Source organism: Sus scrofa, chromosome 13 (genome assembly GCF_000003025.6).
Source record: "Sus scrofa isolate TJ Tabasco breed Duroc chromosome 13, Sscrofa11.1, whole genome shotgun sequence".
NCBI lineage: Eukaryota > Metazoa > Chordata > Mammalia > Artiodactyla > Suidae > Sus > Sus scrofa.
In genome coordinates, this window is record NC_010455.5 from 90,127,358 (window position 1) to 90,145,492 (window position 18,135).

The window sequence follows — 18,135 nt, forward strand, 5'->3', positions numbered from 1 at the left end:
TTTAAATACATAAAAAATTAGTATGAACGGCTCTAAAACACATTGTATTGAGTGAGAGAAACCTTACAGAAGAGAGTTGTATTGTATGAGTCTGTTTATATGTATCCGGTTCTGGAAAAAACAATCTTTGTAGAAAAAAATCAAAGCATCAATTGCTTCTGCCATTGGGGCTAAGAAGGGATGAGGGAATGTTATGAAGGAATAACTAATAAGAATGTTATGAAGGAATTTCTTGGAGGGTGAGAGTCATGTTCTATATCTTGAGAGAGGTTTGGGTTGCACAATGTCTGCATCACTAAATTGCATACTTAAATTTTGTGCATTTCATTGTATGTAAATTTTACCTAAAAATAAAAAAAAAAGAACCTTGAAAAAAAACCCACTAAACTCTAAGTAATGAGTTTACATGCTGAAGTGTTTGAGGAAAAGTATACTGATACCTGCAACTTACTTTGAAATGCATTGTAAAAAGTAAAGAGAAAAAAAAGAGGTATTGATACATAAATGGAATGGATAGATATGTAATAAGAAAGTATAGTAAAACACTAATTATGGAATCTAGGTAGTGGATGTATGGGTATTCATTATAAAATTCTTTTAACTCTTCTCTGTGTTTGGAATTTTTCATTTTAAAATGTAAATATGAGTAGTATGAAGGCTTGAGGTTAAGAAAGGTGACACACTGTTTCTCCAAAACTGTGGTTACCAAAGTATGGTCCCAGGACTCTGAGTGGTCTTCAAAGTCAAAATTATTTTCATAATGATGTGAAGATGTGATTTGCCTTTGTTGCTGTCATTCTCTCGGGGTTTATAGAGGAGTTTTCTAAGTCACTACATGATGTGTGGTAGCAAAACAAATTGAGTGCAGAAGCAGATAGGAGAACCCTTCTGTATTCTATTAATAAAAGATATAAACAATCCCACTATTGTCCCTTTTAATTTTTAATAAATATATTTATATTCACATATAAATGAGTTTATTATTATGATTATTATGATTATTATTATTTTTGTCTTTTCTAGGGCCACTCCTGTGGCATATGGAGGTTCCCAAGCTAGGGGTCGAATCGGAGCTGCAGCACCGGCCGACACCAGCCACAGCAACTTGGGATCTGAGCCATGTCTGCAACCTACACCACAGCTCACGGTAATGCCGGATCCTTAACCCACAAGCAAGGCCAGGGATCGAACCCGCAACCTCATGGTTACTAGTCGGATTCGTTAACCACTGAGCCACGACAGGAACTCTGATGAGTTTATTATTGTATTGAATTCATAGATTAAATATTAAACACTGTCTTTGAAGTGTTCAGTCTTCCTATGATACTGTGGTATTTGTTTTAATTTATTTTGGTCTTTCAAATCCACCAGTGTAATAATTTTTTTTCTGTGAACACTTTGCATGTCTTTTGTTAGACTTCCTGGAGTTGCATTTTCTAATTGGTTGTTACTGGATATTAACTAGGGGACTAATAAACTTTTAACATTGGAATAATGTTAAGATTTATAGAACGATTTCAAAGAAGAGTTCCTATCCATTCCTCATGTAGTTTCCCCCATTGTTAACATTTTACTTTACTATGGTACCTTTGTCAAAACTAAGAAACAGACACTGGTACATTACTATTTCTATTTTTATTTATTTATTTATTTATTTTATTTATTTTTTATTTTTTTGTCTTTTTGCTATTTCTTTGGGCCACTCCGTGGCATATGGAGGTTCCCAGGCTAGGGGTCCAGTCGGAGCTGTAGCCACTGGCCTACGCCAGAGCCACAGCAACACAGGATCTGAGCCGCGTCTGCAACCTACACCACAGCTCACGGCAACGCCGGATCGTTAACCCACTGAGCAAGGGCAGGGATCGAACCCGCAACCCCATGGTTCCTAGTCGGATTCGTTAACCACTGCGCCACGACGGGAACTCCCACATTACTATTTCTAAACTCCAGACTTTGTATAGTTTTTACCAATTTTTCTATCAATGTTTTCTTTTTGTTCCAGGACCCGGTATGGGTTACCATGTTGTTTTCGGTTATCACATATTCCCAATCTCCTTTAATCTATGAGAATTTCTTAATTTCTCCTTGTTTTTCATGACCTTGACAGTCTTGAGGAGTCCTGACCTGGTATCCTATGGAATGTTCTTTAATCTGATGTTTTCCTTATTAGACTGGGTTATAGGGTTTTTTTTTACTAAGGTATATTTGATTTAGTGTTGTTTTAGTTTCAGGTGTATAGCAAAGTGATTCAGATATACATACTTATATATCTATTTTTTTTTCAGATTCTTTTTAAAAATAGTATATTTCCCTGTGCTGTAAGTAGGTCCTTATTGGGCATTTTATATATAGAAGTGTGTATATGTCAATTGCAGACTCCTTGGATTATAGGTTTTTAAAAAAGAGTATCAGTGAAGTGCCCTTCTCCATCCTAACATGTTATGGGGTACATGGTATCTGCATAACATCCCTCAGGATGTTAACCTTCATCCCTTGGTTTAGGTAATGTTTGCCAGGTTTCTCCACTATAAAGTTAGTATTTTTTTCTCTTTCTCTATTATGTCCTTTCTTTGGAAGTGAGACACTAAGTATTACCTGCCCAAAATTGGGGAGGGGCAGGAATTAAGTTTCACTTCCTGAAAGGAGGGAAGTATCTGCATATATTATATAGAATTCTTTTGTGAGGAAGATTTGTCTCTTCTTGGCACTTATTTATTTATTCAATAATTTACTTATATTAGTTTATACTCTGTGTATTTATTTTATGCTCTAGGTAATAATTCAATATTCCACTATTTATTTTTGTTGTTTTAATTGAGCATTTGGACATTTGAGCTTTGTTAGGGTAGGTCTTGCTTCTCTTTGGACCTGTCCTTTTGTTTTGTATATACTTCTTTGATGTTTGGTACTGTAAGAAACTCCAGGCTCATCTTTTATTTTTCTTGCCCTAGCCCTAGAATCAGACATTTCTTTGCCCTGCATTTTTTTTTTTTTAATTAAGGAGTAGTATTTAGAAACCGACATTTAGACACTGGACATTATTGGTTTTTATATGTTAATCTTGCCTCTGCAAACTTACTGAATTCTCCTATTCTTGTTGATTCTCTTGGGTTTTCAGTATAGATGCAAGGAAGTGTGGAAAGTTAGAACAGCAAACAACAAACAAAAAATACCCATGGCGAACTAGAAGTAAATATCCTTAGGCTTATAAAAATTGTTGACTAAAAACTTAAAATTAACATCATTAAATAGTGAATTATTAGAGGCCTTCCCTTGAAAGTCAGGGACAAAAAAGAAGATGCTTATTGTACCTCCGGTTTAACATTGTGCTATATTTTCTGGTAAATCAAGGAAAAAAAAAGAGGTTCCCATGTGGTGCAGTGGGTTAAGAATCTGGCATTGCCACAGGTGTGGCGCAGGTTGCAGCTGTGGTGCAGGTTGTAATTGTAGCAGGGGTTCAATCCCTGGCCTAGGAACTTCTAAATGCCACCGGTGCTGCCAAAAGAAAAAAAAAAAAAAGAAACAGTAATAAAGAATCCAAAATTTTATTTGCCTTTTTTCTTCTTAAATAATGAGTGGGTGCTGAATTAAAACATTTTTTTTGTCATAATAATTACTGTTTTTTCCTTTATTCTAATGTTGGATTACATGAATCTATTTATTTATTTTTAAATGATTCCTTTCTTTTTTTTTGCTTTTTAGGGCTGCACCTACAGCATATAGAAGTTCCCTGGCTAGGAGTTGAATCGGAGCTACAGCTGCTGGCCCATACCACAGCCTCAGCAGTGCTGGATCCAAGCTGCCTCTGCGATCTACACCACAGCTCATGGTAGCACCGGATCCTTAAGCCACTGAGCAAGGCCAGGGATCAAACCTGCACCCTCATGGATGCTAGTCAGATTTGCTTCCACTGCACCACAATGGAAACTCCCAGGGTTTTCAGTTTGGGGAGAAGAAAGAGTTTGGTGGATGAAGGTGGCAGTGGAGCACAACAAAGTGAATGTTCTTTTTTTTTTTTTTTTGTCTATTTGCTATTTCTTGGGCCGCTCCCGCGGCATATGGAGATTCCCAGGCTAGGGGTCTAATCGGAGCTGTAGCCACCAGCCTACGCCAGAGCCACAGCAACGGGGGATCCGAGCCGCGTCTGCAACCTACACCACAGCTCACGGCAACGCCGGATCGTTAACCCACTGAGCAAGGGCAGGGACCGAACCCGCAACCTCATGGTTCCTAGTCGGATTCGTTAACCACTGCGCCACGACGGGAACTCCAAAGTGAATGTTCTTAATGTCACAGAACTGTATACTTAAAAATGGTTAAGGCAGTAATATTTCTGTTATGTATATTTTACCGTAATTTAAAATAACTAAATAAGACAGAGCTAGCCCCGTAAAACCAAAGCTTTCTTTTATTTTCTAAAATAATTTTTTAAAATAAAATTGGGATTATCTTTCCTTGCGTTTTTGGTGAAAGTTGCCTATAAAATATATAGGTCTGCTAACCTTTTTTGTAGTTACTTGGACACATAAATGGTTGTCTACTTTTTCATGCTAAATCATATTTCTAAGAAATTACCTATTTTGTCTATTTTCAAGTATTGTTGTATTAAGTGATTTATAATATTTATATATTCATATAACAATTTAAAGAGAATTTCGGTATGTGGGGCAAGTTCTGTCTATTCATATTCACCTGTGCCTTGCACAGTGTTGTCAGAAGTTAGTTTTTCAGAGAAATGGACTTTGAGATTTTCTTTTTTTCTTTCATTCAGCAAGTATTTGTTCTGTACCTATGATGAACCTAGGCACTGCTCTAGGGTCTGAATTTTCCTCAGTGAACAAAATAGGTAAAAACCCAGAGTTCTCGTTGTGTCTCAGCAGTAATGGATCCGACTAGTACCCATGAGGACTCGGATTCAGTCCCTGGCCTCACTCAGTGGGTTAAGGATCCTGTGTTGTCATGAGCTGTGGTGTAGGTCACAGACGCAGCTCGGATCTGGCATTGCTGTGGCTGTGGTGTAGGCTGGTAGTTATAGCTCCGATTTGACCCTTAGCCTGGGAACTTCCATATGCTGCAGGTGCAGCCCTAAAAAAAAAAAAAAGTAAAAATTCCTGATGTCAAGCAGTTTATATTCCAGTGGGACTTATGTTCTAATGTTTTTACTTTCTTTTTTAAATCTACCTCATGAATTTATGCTCTTAGCATTATGATTGTCTTCTACTTTTTTTGGAAACATTGCTTGTCTTTTTCTAGCTTCATCAGCTGAATAGTTACTCTTTTTTTTCTTTATTAGTATATGCCTTTAGGTTATAACTTTCTCATTAACAATCACTTTAGCTGTATGTAACTCATTTATTTTAATTTGGTTTAAATTAAATTTTTTCAGTTATATAAGATATTTCTTACCATTCGTAATGTCTCCATCCATGTGAATGAGAAACTCAGTTACTAATACTCCTCACTCTTCCCTACTCTTTTACTCATGTGGTCTTAGGGCAGATGAAGTATCTCATCTGTGTGATACACCTGGGAAGAATAAATTAGGGCTTGCTTGGCTCAGCTCCATCTTTGCCTTGAGACCAGCCTGTCTTCAGCTCCTCCAGGACTGGTTCTGCAGTTCTAGAGGAAGGTGAGGGGAAGGCCTACCTACCTATATCTGGTAGGTAAGATAATCTAATTCTGTGGTTTAGGAGAAGGTGCTATTTCTTTGTCCACTAAGTTGGGTGTTCCACCTGCCCCCACCTGCTAGTTTATGATCTTATTTCTCAAGTTATTTAGAATCCAGGTGGTGAAGAGGCATGGTTATTGTGGTTAAATTTGTGAATATTCCTCGTGTGTGAAAAGAATTGTGGAGTGCAAAGTTTTGTATATGTCCATTAGTTTGAGCTATGTATTTGTTTTGTCTAGGCTTTTTTTTTTTTTTTTTTAGTATTTTATTTTATTTTTTTATTTTTACTTTTTTATCTTTTTAGGGCCACATGCTCGGCATATGGAGGTTACCAGGCTAGGCTTTGAATCAGAGCTGTAGCTGCTGGCCTATGCCACACCCACAGTAAAGCGGGATCCAAGCCACGTTGGCAACATCAGATCCCCAACCCACTGAGTGAGGCCAGTGATCGAACCTGCATCCTCATGGATATTAGTTGGGTTTGTTAACAACCGAGCCACGATGGGAACTCCCTTTTTAGTATTTTAAAGACAGTTTTATTGAAATATAATTCACATGACATAAAATTGACCCATTTAAATAGTACAATTTAGTAGTTTTTAGAAGAGTCACAGAAATGTGCAGTCATTGCAGTTGTCTGTAGTTTTTTGTACTCTGTTTTCTAAAGCAGTGCTATACAATAGGACAGTATTGTGAGCCACACTTATTGTAATTTTAAATTTTCTGGTAGCCAAATTTAAAGAGGAAACAGGTAAGATTAACTTAAATACTGTGTTTAACATAATCTAAAATGCATTTCATCATTCAGTTAATATAAATAATCATAAAATATGTTTTACATCTTTTTGTACTAAGTCTTTGCAGTCTGATGTATTTTGTACTTTTATAGCAAATCTCATTTGAGACTAGCCACATTCCAAGTGCTCAATAGCTACATGTATATAGTGGCTAACATACTGGTCATCATAGGTCTGCAGTCTTTGCTTTTTTTTTTTTTTTTTTTTTTTTTTTTGTCTGCTTAAGCTAGAACTTTTGAGCTTGTGAATTGTATGTTTCTCCCATTATTTCGTCATTTTATAGATGAAGTATCCTCTTTTATCATTACCATTGTGATAATTATAATGATGATTTTTGTCTTATATCCTATTTTACTTGATAACATCAGCTTTTAGTATTATCATGGTATATCTTTATATATCCCTGTATTTTTTACCTTTATTTTTGTCTATATGTGTCATTAAGTTTTAATCTTGTGTCTTGTGAATACGTATGATTGATATTTTTTCTTATTCTAATGTGATATATGCTTTAAAAAAACTGGTGCATTTAATTCATTTATATGTTTGTGATTTTGGCTGATTTCTATTGTTTACTTTTTATTCTTTTTTTTTTTTCCTACTGTGCAGATTGGGATTACTCAACTTTTTTTCTCTTTCTTACCCTTTCTCCCATCAGTGTGAAAGCTTATGTCATATTGTTATTCTTCTAGTGGTTACTATTACATTTTTAAAGTAAACTTTTATTGAAGTATAAATAATATATTAATAAGCTGCACATATTTAAATGTACAGTTTGGGTTTTTTTTGGTTTTTTTTTTTTTGCTTTTTAGGGCTGCACCTGTGGCATGTGGAGATTCCCAGGCTAGGGGTTGAATCGGAGCTACAGCTGCCTGCTACAGCCACAGTCTCTCAGTGCAGGAGCTGTGTCTGTGATCTACACCACAGCTTATGGCAATGCCAGATCCCCATTTCTGCTGCACCATGACAGGAACTCCCAGTTTGGTAACTTTTGACATATATATGCATACTTGTAAAACCACCACTACAGGAGTTCCCGTCGTGGCGCAGTGGTTAATGAATCCGACTAGGAACCATGAGGTTTCGGGTTGGATCCCTGGCCTTGCTCAATGGGTTAAGGATCCGGTGTTGCTGTGAGCTGTGGTGTAGGTTGCAGACGTGACTCAGATCCCATGTTGCTGTGGCTGTGGTGTAGGCCAGCAGCTATAGCTCCAATTCGACCCCTAGCCTGGGAACCTCCAAATGCCGTGCAAAGTGGCCCTAGAAAAGGCAAAAAGACCAAAAAAAAAAAAAAAAAAAAAAAAAACCACCACTCCAATAAAGATAATGAAATCAGTCAGCTTGAGCAGTTTCCTCATATTCTATGGTAGTCACTCGCTTTTACAAAACTCTTCCAAATTTTTCCTTCATCCCCCTCTCTACCACCTGTAGACAACCACAGATCTGCTTTTAGTAACCATAGATCAGTTTGCATTTTCTACAACTTTATATACAGGGAATCATAAATTATCTGCTTCTCTGTGTCTACTTTCTCTCCGAATAATTATTTTGAGTTTCATGTATTTTATTGAGTATATAGATATTCATTACTTTTTATTGCTGACTTGTATTCCATTTTATAACTATCTCACGGTTTTATTTGTCCACTTACCTGTTGGTTGTTTCTAGTTTTTGGTTATTACAAATAAAGCTGACATAGACTTTTTTGTACATTTGTATACTAGTTGTTGTATGAATATATGCTTTCATTTCTTGTTTTCTTTTCTTTTTTTTGCTTTTTTTAGGGCTGCACCTGTAGCATATGAAAGTTCCCAGTCTAGGGGTCAAATTGGAGCTATTGCTGCTGACCTTTGCCACAGGCACAGCAACACAGAATCTGAGCCATGTCTGCAACCTACACCACAGCTCATGGCAAAACCAGATCCCCGACCCACTGATTGAGGCCAGGGAACGAACCTGCATCCTCATGGGTACTAGTTGGATTCATTTCTGCTGTGCCACAATGGGACCTCCTACACTCTCATTTCTGTTGGGTAAATATAAATAGGAGTAGGATGAAGTCATTTGATAGATAATGTATTTAAATTTATGAGAAACCACCAAATTATTTTCCGAAGTGGCTGTGCCATTTTACAGTCTTTTCAGTAGTCTATCAGAGTGCAGGTTCCTCTGCTTTTATGCCAACACATGGTATAATCAGTCTTTAATTATTCTAATAGGTATATATTGTATTTGTGATTTGAATTTTCATTTTTCTCTTGACTGTGTTGAGCATCTCAAGTGCTTATGTGGCATCTGTATATCTTCAGTTGTAAAATGTTTATTCAGATATTTTGCCCGTTTTTTTTTTTTTTCTATTGGGTTGCTTATTTTATTATTGAGTTTTGAATTCTTTATATATTCTGGATAGAAATCCCTTATGGGATATGCAGTTTGCAAATATTTTCTTCTAATCTGTGGCTTGTCTTTTAACATGTCTTTTGAGGACAGAAATCCTTAACATTGAGGTAGTCAAATTTGTCAAAAATTTCCATTATGGATGTTGCTTTTGGCATTTGGTTCTGGCCCCATGGACTTATTTTTTATTCTTACATGCATAATTATATATAGTTTAAAATATTTTGTATATTTGGGGAGTTCCCGTCATGGTGCAGTGGAAACAAATCTGACTAGAAACCATGAGGTTGTGGGTTTGATCCCTGGTCATGCTCAGTGGGTTAAGGATCTGGCATTGCTGTGATCTGTGATGTATGTTGCAGACATGGCTCGGATCCTATGTTGCTGTGGTTGTGGTATAGGCTGGCAGCTGCAGCTCCAATTTGACCCCTAGACTGGGAACCTCCATATGCCGCAGGTGTGGCCCTAAAAAGACAAACAAGGAAAAGATAAAATCTTTTGTATCTTTGGTATTTTTGAATATTTATAGGACAAGTGTTCTGTATTAGTTCTGTCCATTTTGCTGCTTGAACCACTGAAAGTACAGTGACTAGTATGTTATATTTGAAAATTTTGTTAGTTAACCTATAGAAATTTCAACCCTCTCATTTTTCATCTGGTAGAGTCTTTGTAACCTAGAGTCTCCTATTTGTATTTTTGTAAACAAACAGTTACATGCTATTTATAATGTTTCTATTATAGTGAATTAATGATAATTCAGATCAATAGGGAGTTCCCATTGTGACTAGGCAGTTTTCTTTTTTTCTTTTTTTTTTTTTTGCCATTTCTTGGGCCGCTCCTGTGGCATATGGAGATTCCCAGGCTAGGGGTCAATCGGAGTTGTAGCCACTGGCCTACGCCAGAGTCACAGCAACGAGGGATCCAAGCCGCATCTGCAACCTACAGCACAGCTCACGGCAATGCCAGATCCTTAACCCACTGAGCAAGGCCATGGATCGAACCCTCAACCTCATGGTTCCTAGTTGGATTTGCTAACCTCTGAGCCATGACGGGAACTCTGACTGGCAGTTTTCGAACCCAACTAGTGTCCATGAAGATGCAGGTTTGATCCCTGGCCTTGCTCAGTGGATTAAGTATGTGGCATTGCCATGAGCTATGGTGTAGGTTGCAGACACAGCTCAGATTTTGAGTTGCTGTGGCTGTGGCATAGGTCGGCAGTTGCAGCTCCTATTCAGCCCCTAGCCTGGGAACTTCTATATGCCACAGCTGTGGCCCTGAAAAGCAAAAAAAAAAAAAAAGAAAGAAAGATAATTTAGTCAATGAATAAAAATTCAAAGAATAATTTAAGGGATAATTTATCACTAATGTAATTTAATGTTTTAATTAATAGTATTATGATTAGGATTTAAATAAATTGAATTGATTTACAGCACCTATCTAGAAACTTAAAAGACATTATTTTAATGGCCATTTTGTATTTGCATGTTTAATACGTGATTCCCTTTTTTTTCTCTTTTATTTTTAGATCACAAAATTTGTCCAGGACAGACATAGAGCTAGAAGAAACAGACTTCGTAAAGATCAACTTAAGAAACTCCCTATACATAAATTCAAAAAAGGTAAGTGAATATTTTTATTTTCTACATAATCACCCTTAGTTTATTTAAGAAAATATGGTTATTGTACTCTATTCCTACCTTCTGAATCATTGCCATACATTATGCCCAACTCTCAGTTGATAATGAATGAGTGAATGTGAGAGATGGTCTTTTCCTGTGGTGTATTATACCCTGGTGAAGGCAAGAAGGGAGTACATGGTCTTTAGAGAATATAAAAATGATAATAAAAATGACAAAAATTTTTTTATCATCACCATGTGCCAAAAGTTCTAAACATCAGTGGATAAAATATCTCTGCTGCCAGGGTGGTCTGGTCCCTCTTATTTCCTCCCTCTCTCCCTCCAGCAGTATACTCCTATATTAACATTGTATTAACCAAACACATAGTTTATAGTGCTATCTTAGCTAAATACATTGTATTAACTAAGCAAATAGTTTATGCTGCTGTGTTAGCTATTATGTGTCAGTCTATTTTAAATGTATCATCTCATTTAACTCTCATATTTCTATGAAATGGGGGAAGGTCTTGTAGATGAGGAAATAGAAGGTCAGAAAGCAAAAAATTTAATGTCTCACAGCCAGTACTGACAGGGAGAGGCATGGGTCTAATGCTGTAGCCAGTGTAGTTTCTCCTGCCTATGATTTAGTCGGCTGTTAGTGCAGGTACATGCTTGTTAAATCTTTTTGGCCAATAGTTTCCAGACTTTTCAGTTTCACATACCAGTAAAAATATTCTGTGTTCTTTTAATTCAGCAGAGAAAATTCAGACAGTGGAAAGGAAAAATAGAGAAGGTATTATGACTTTATTCTGTTAAATATACTTAATTTAAAAAAAATCTTCGTTCTGCAAATTTTTTTTTTTTTTTTTTTTTTTTTTTTTTTTTGTCTTTTTGTCTTTTCTAGGGCCACACCCGCAGCATATGGAGGTTCCAGGCTAGGGGTCTAATCGGACCTCTAGCCACTGGCTTATGCCAGAGCCGCAGCAACTTGGTATCTGAGCCACATCTGCAACCTATACACAGCTCACAGCAACACCGGATCCTTAACCCACTAAGCAAGGCCATGGGATCGAACCCGCAACCTCGTGGTTCCTCGTCGGATTTGTTAACCACTGAGCCACGACAGGAACTCCAGTTCTGCGAAGTTTTTATTTTTCCAAGTAATAAATGTTTAAAAAACCTGTCTTTTATAGTTACTTTTTGAAAAAATAAAACTTAACAACAAAATAATAGAAAAAAATCACGTTAAAAGAAATTGATAGCAGCACTTGTAAAAATGCAGTGTATTCTCATGATACAGTGTGGATTAAGTAAAAGTTATTCATAGATCAGTTTGAAGACTGGTTTTAGGATCACTTTTTTAGGCTCCATTGTGTGTATTTGTATTTGTGTTTCCTGAAACTGGAAAAAAAGATGATGTTGATATTGTTCTTGGCTAAAAAGGGCATGCATAGAGCTGAGTAAGATGAGTAACTATTATAGGATTTTGAGCAGAGAAAAGATAAGATATATATTAAAAATTAAATGGATCTTGTAGAGGGTCAGGGGAAAAAACAGAGACCAGCTAGGAGGTTACTGCAGAAATCCAAGAGAGAGATGAATGTGGCTTGGACTAGAGTGGTAACAAGGAGAGGAGGTGAAGAAATCTTCTTCTAGATGTTTTGGGAAGATAGAATGTATTGGACTTATTGATGGACTAGATGTGGGGATAGGAAATAAGGATGACTCTAGATTTTTCAGTTTTAGCAACTAGAAGGATGGCATTGCCTTAAATAGAAATAAGGGTGGTTAATAAATGATAGAGCAGGTTTTGGCAGAAAATTTGGGAAATCAGTTTTGGACATGTGGAATTTCAGATGTCCACTAGACATTAAATGAGTCCAGAGTTTAAGAGAGGGGTCTGAACTGGGAGTACTCTTTTTTTTTTTTTTTTTTTTTTTTTTTTTTTAACTTTTATGGCCATACCTGCAGCATATGGAAGTTCCCAGGCCAGAGATCAAATCTGAGCTGCAGTTGTGACCTGCACCACAGCTGTGGCAGATCCTTAACACACTGCACCAGGCCAAGAACCAAACCCTTGTCACTGCAGAGACAATGCTGGATCCTCAGTGGGAACTCCTGAACTAGGAGTATTAGTATAAAAATGTATTTAAATCATGAGAGTGGATGAAATTACCAAGAGAATGAGTATGGTTAGACAGAAGAATACCAAAGATATATTGGGACATTCCACCATTTTTTTTTTTTTTTTCTTTCCTAGGTCCACACCCGAGGCATATGGAGGTTCCCAGGCTAGGGGTCTAATTGGAGCTGTAGCCACCGGCCACAGCCACAGCCACAGCAACTCGAGATCCGAGCCGTGTCTGTGACCTACACCACAGCTCACAGCAACACCGGATCCTTAACCCACTGAGCAAGGCCAGGGATCCAACCTGCAACCTCATGGTTCCTAGTCGGATTCGTTAACCACTGAGCCATGACGGGAACTCTGCATTCCACCATTAAGTAAGGGATCCACAGCAGGGCCTGAGAAGCAGTGACCTTCTTATAGGTCATATACTCTCATATATTCTCGTAGAGAAAGGGGAAAATAAGAGAGTGATTTACCAGAAACCAAGTGATGCAGATCTCTAAGGAGCAAGGAGTGATAATCTGTGTTGAAAGCTTCTGATAAGTAAGAAGAGAACTGACAATTGATTGTTAGAGGTTAATGACTATCGTTACATGCAGTTTTGACAGAGTGGTCAAACCAAATTGTGATTGTGGTGGGCTTGAGAATAGAAGGAGAGGGATTGAAGACAACTTTTTCAAGAAATTTAACTATAGAGAGAGCCAAGAAATTCTTCTATAGTAACTGGTAGGAGCAGTTTGATTAAGAAATAACTGCTTATTTGCTGAAGGAAATTGATGATGTAGATATCAGATGGGAGAGCTGCTGTAATAATGTCTTTGAGAAGGCAAGAAGGCATGGGATCTGGTGTACAAATGGGTGGATGGGCCTTAGATAGTAGCATGGAGAGTTGAGCTAAGGGAAGGTAGACTATGTGGGTGCAAAATCCTGGTAGTGTTTATGATGGTCAGTCTGTGGAAGGGTTCTTTATTTCGATTTTTCTCAGTGAAATAGGAAGCACAATCATCAACTGGAAGATGATGGGAGAGGAGATGTTGGAGATTTTAGAACAGAAAGGTATGAAGTATTATTCTAAGAGAGTAGATGGGCAGATGGACTAGGGAAATATAATATGAACCTGAACTTCCCTTTCAGGTTCATGGCTATGCACCAGTCAGCAGAACTGTGTGCTTTTCTCTAGCCATGTTCATCTGTATGCCTTCACATTTTTAAAAATATGAAGTATAACATGTATACAGTAAAGTATTTTCTGGAACCGTCCAGTTCAAGAAATAGAACATTACTAGCATTGCAGAAACTGCTGTGTCCACTTCTAGATTGTAATCCTTTCCCCCTCACTGAAAGTAATCACTGTGCTGGCTTATGATAATGATTTCATTGCCTTTCTCCTAAGCTATATGCATTCTAAAACATTATGGTTTAATTTTTCGTGTTTTTGAATTGCATATTTTTGGTCTTACCTCTGTATTAAGGTAATTGGTGAAATTAACTCACTTTTTGGTCTTACCTCTTTATTAAGGTAATTGGTGAAATTAACTCACTTCATTGCATGTATATGTAGTTCATTCACTTTCATTGCATTGTATAAATATATCATTCGTCTGTTTTATTAATAATAGATTTTTGATGTTCTGGTGTTTTATTTTTTATTGAAGTATAGTTGATGTAGAATGTTTTATTTTGCTTTCCCAGTATGGGGCCATCCATTACAGATCATGCTCTTAACAGTCTATCCTGGTGTATATTAGCATGAATTTCTTTAGAATATATCTTAGAAGTAGATTAGCTAATATATACTCTGGCTCGTAGGGTATACCCATCTTCAGTTTTATTGGATAACACCAAGCTTTGTTCAAAGTGATGATGGTACTAGTTTATATTCCCATCAACAATATATAGGAGTTTCTGTTGTCCCACACATGTACCATATTTTGTACTGACAGAGTTTTAAGTTTTAGCCAATCCAATGGTTTTATAAAGGTATCTCTTAGTGGTTTTAATTTACATTTCCCTGTTAGTGAGATTAAGTGCCTATTTGTATTTTTATTTACTAGTTAGGTTTTCACTATCTTAAAGCATCTTTCATATCATTTTCCTGTTGGGTTGTCCTTCCCTGTTTTTCACATGTAGGAGGAATTCTTCGTATGTTCTCACAATCCTGCCCTGGAGTTGTGGTGTGTGGCGGCGAATCATGTCTTCATTGATTTTTTGTGTCTCCACTGTCTTCTAGTTTGCGGCTTATTTTTTCACAGAACTAAAGTTCTTTTATGATAATGTTTTTGCATGTTTTAAAGTAACTTCTATACTCTAAGATCATATAGATATTATATTATCTTCTGAAAGCTTTAGAGTTTTACTTTTTATGTTTGGATATGTAGTCTACCTGATTCTGGAAAATGGGGCCCAATTTAAGGTGTTTTCAGTTTGATATTTTATATAAGGATATCTGGTTTTCCCAGAGCTAATTACTAAAAATTCACTGTTCACAGTGTCAGTCACCCCTGACATAATCAAGTTGTCCATTACGTGTGAGTTTGTTTCTGGACTTCCATTGGTCTTATTGTTTGTTTGTTTATCCTTATATCGGTAACACACCATATCAATTACTATAGATTTGTGGCAAATCTTGGTATCTACTACAGTCCTCCCACCTTGCTTTTCTTCAAGTTTTAGCTATTCATGACACTTTGCATTTCCATGTAAATATAAAATCAGCTTGTCAAGGCCACCCTGCCTCCAGATGTATACATACAACTATTGTATTTTTTGTAGTAAAATACACATAACATAAAATTCACCATTTTAACAGTTTTTAAGTGTAAGGTTCAGTGACATTAACTATATTCACAGTGATGCACAGTCATCACCACAATCTATCTCCAGAATTTTTGCATCTTCCCAACCTGAAACTGTGTACACAATAAACAGTAACCATCCGTTTCCCTTTTCCCACCAGCCCATGGCAAGTACTGTTCTGCTTTCTATCTTTATGAATTTGACTACTCTAGGTACCTTCTATAAGCAGAATAATAAGTGACTGGCTTATTTTACTTAGCATAATGTCCTCAAGGTTCATCCATTTACATTTCCGTAATGATTAATGATGTTGAGCATGTTTTCATGTGCTTATTGACCATTTATCTGTCTTCTTTGGAGAAATGTCTATTCAAGTCCTTGGCCCTTTCATATTAATGTTTAACCTTTCAAGAAATAACTTCAAACTTAGAAAAACTTTGCTTCAAAGTTAAAAAACTTTTGTACTGAGAAAGACTATTAAGAGGACAGAAAGAACTTTGCATGAATTGTCCAAAAATACCCATATACCCTTTACGCAGATTCACCTATTACTTACTATATTAGTTTCCATAGGGTTGCTGTAACAAAGTACCACAAACCAGGTGGCTTAAAACAATAGAAATTAATTTTGTTAGAGTTCCATAAGCTAGAATTCTAAAACCAAGTTGTTGGCAAGGAAAGGATTCTTCCTTGCCTCTTTCTTGTTTCTGAAAGGGCAATCTTGGCTTTCCATGTCTTGTGGCAGCATAAGTCCAATCTCTGCCTCCATCTTCACATGGCTTTTTTCCCCGTGTGTATGTGTGTGTCTAAATCTAATTTTCTGTAAGGACACCCAAATCTGTTATAACCTCATCTTAATTTGGTTACACTTGGAAAGAAGCTATATCCAAATAAAGGTGACATTCACAGGTTCCAATTGGACATGAAGTTTTGGAGGCAACCTATTGCTTTATCATTTTTGCTCTTCTTCTTTATGTATGTATGTATATAAAGTTTTTCATCTTAATAATTTGGGAGTAATATACATCATGATCCTATATGTCTAAGTATTTTCACGTGTATTTCTTAAAAACAAGAAGATTGTTTTTTGGTGCTGCATTTAAGGAGGAAATGGAAATTTCCACAAAAGAAATTTGTTGATAGACTATTTGTTGATAGAAATTTGTTGATAGACTATAATGAATATTTGTTCATTATATTTTTTTCTAGTTTTGTTATTTATTCCAGTAGGTTCCTTTATAATATTTTTCTTACAGTAAATATAGCATCCAGTCTAGTATCACCTATTACATTTAGTTATAATATTTCTTTGAATTTCTTTAATCTAGATTTATTCTTCAGCCTTTGTCTTTTATGGCATTGACATTTAGAATAACACAGTGCCCTTGCCTTTTGTTAAAAACATTTTCGTTCTTTTAATTAATAGTTTTTATTTTTAGAGCAGTTTTAAGTTTACAGAAAAATTGAGTAGAAAGTACAGAGAAATCTCTAGTTGCATCCATGTTGCTGCAAATGGCATTATTTTGTTTATTATGGCTGAGTGGTATTACATTGTATATATGTATCACATCTTCTTAATCCATTCATCTTTCGATGGACATTCACAAGCAATTGTGTCCATTCTCTTAGGATAGAACATGATGGAAGGTAGTATGAAGAAGCAAATGTATATATATATGTATGACTGGATCACTGTGCAGTACAGCAGAAACTGACACAGCACTATAAATCAATGATACTCTAATAAAAATAAAATTAAATTAAAAGAATTAAAAAACAAACAAAGTATAGAGAGCTCCAGTATGCCTCTCCCCTCTTAAAACATCCCTAATACTCTAATCTTTCATTAGGTGGTATATTTGTTACAAATGATTAATAAATATTGATATATTATTAATTAAAGCATATAGTGCAGTGGAGGTCACTCTTTGCATTGTACAAGTCTGTACATTTTGGCAGATGTGTAATGTCATGTATCCACCGTTATATCACACAGAATAGTTTCACTGCTCTAAAAATTCTCTGTGCACCATCTATTCATCTCTTTCTCCTTCCCTCTCATGAACCATTGGCAACTGCTGATCTTTTACTGTAGTTTTATTTGTTGCAGACTGTCAGTTGGAATAGCAAATCTACATTTAAGGTTCCTCCATGACTTTCTGTGGCCTAATAAGTCATTTCTTTTTATTGTTGATTAATGGCTATATTTATTCATTGTCTATTGAAGAACATCTTAGCTGCTTCCAAGTTTTGGCATTTAAGAATAAAGCTACAATAAAATTTTGTGTGCATGTTTTTGTGTGATCCTAAATTTTCAACACATTTGGGTAAACAACAAAGGAGTATGATGGCTGGGTCATGTGGTAAGACATGTTTAGCTTTGTCAGAAACTGCTAGCCTCCCTTCCAAAGTGAGTGTACCAGTTTGCTTTCCTGCCAGCACTAAATGAGAGTTCTCTTGTTCCACATCCTCCCCAGCATTTGGTGTTGTCATTGTTTTGTACTGTAGCCATTCTAATAGGTATGTAGTGGTATCTCATACACATAGTGTTGAGCAGCTTTTAATATGCTTATTGAGATCTTATACTAATTTTTTTTATAATTTTTTTATTTTCCCACTGTACAGCAAGGGGGTCAGGTTATCCTTACATGTATACATTACAATTACATTTTTTCCCCCACCCTTTGTTCTGTTGCAACATGAGTATCTAGACAAAGTTCTCAATGCT

General features: G+C 36.3%; 1 protein-coding gene across 2 annotated transcripts in view; it reads left to right on the forward strand.

Annotated features, from left to right (window-relative positions):
* RNF13 (ring finger protein 13) overlaps positions 1-18,135 on the forward strand; it is a 143,942-nt gene that overhangs the window by 92,774 nt on the left and 33,033 nt on the right. For both annotated transcript variants that reach the window (XM_003358608.5, XM_013980793.2), the window contains one exon: positions 10,388-10,481. In XM_003358608.5, the coding sequence (XP_003358656.2) occupies positions 10,388-10,481 (94 nt within the window). The remainder of the gene's footprint in view (positions 1-10,387; positions 10,482-18,135) is intronic.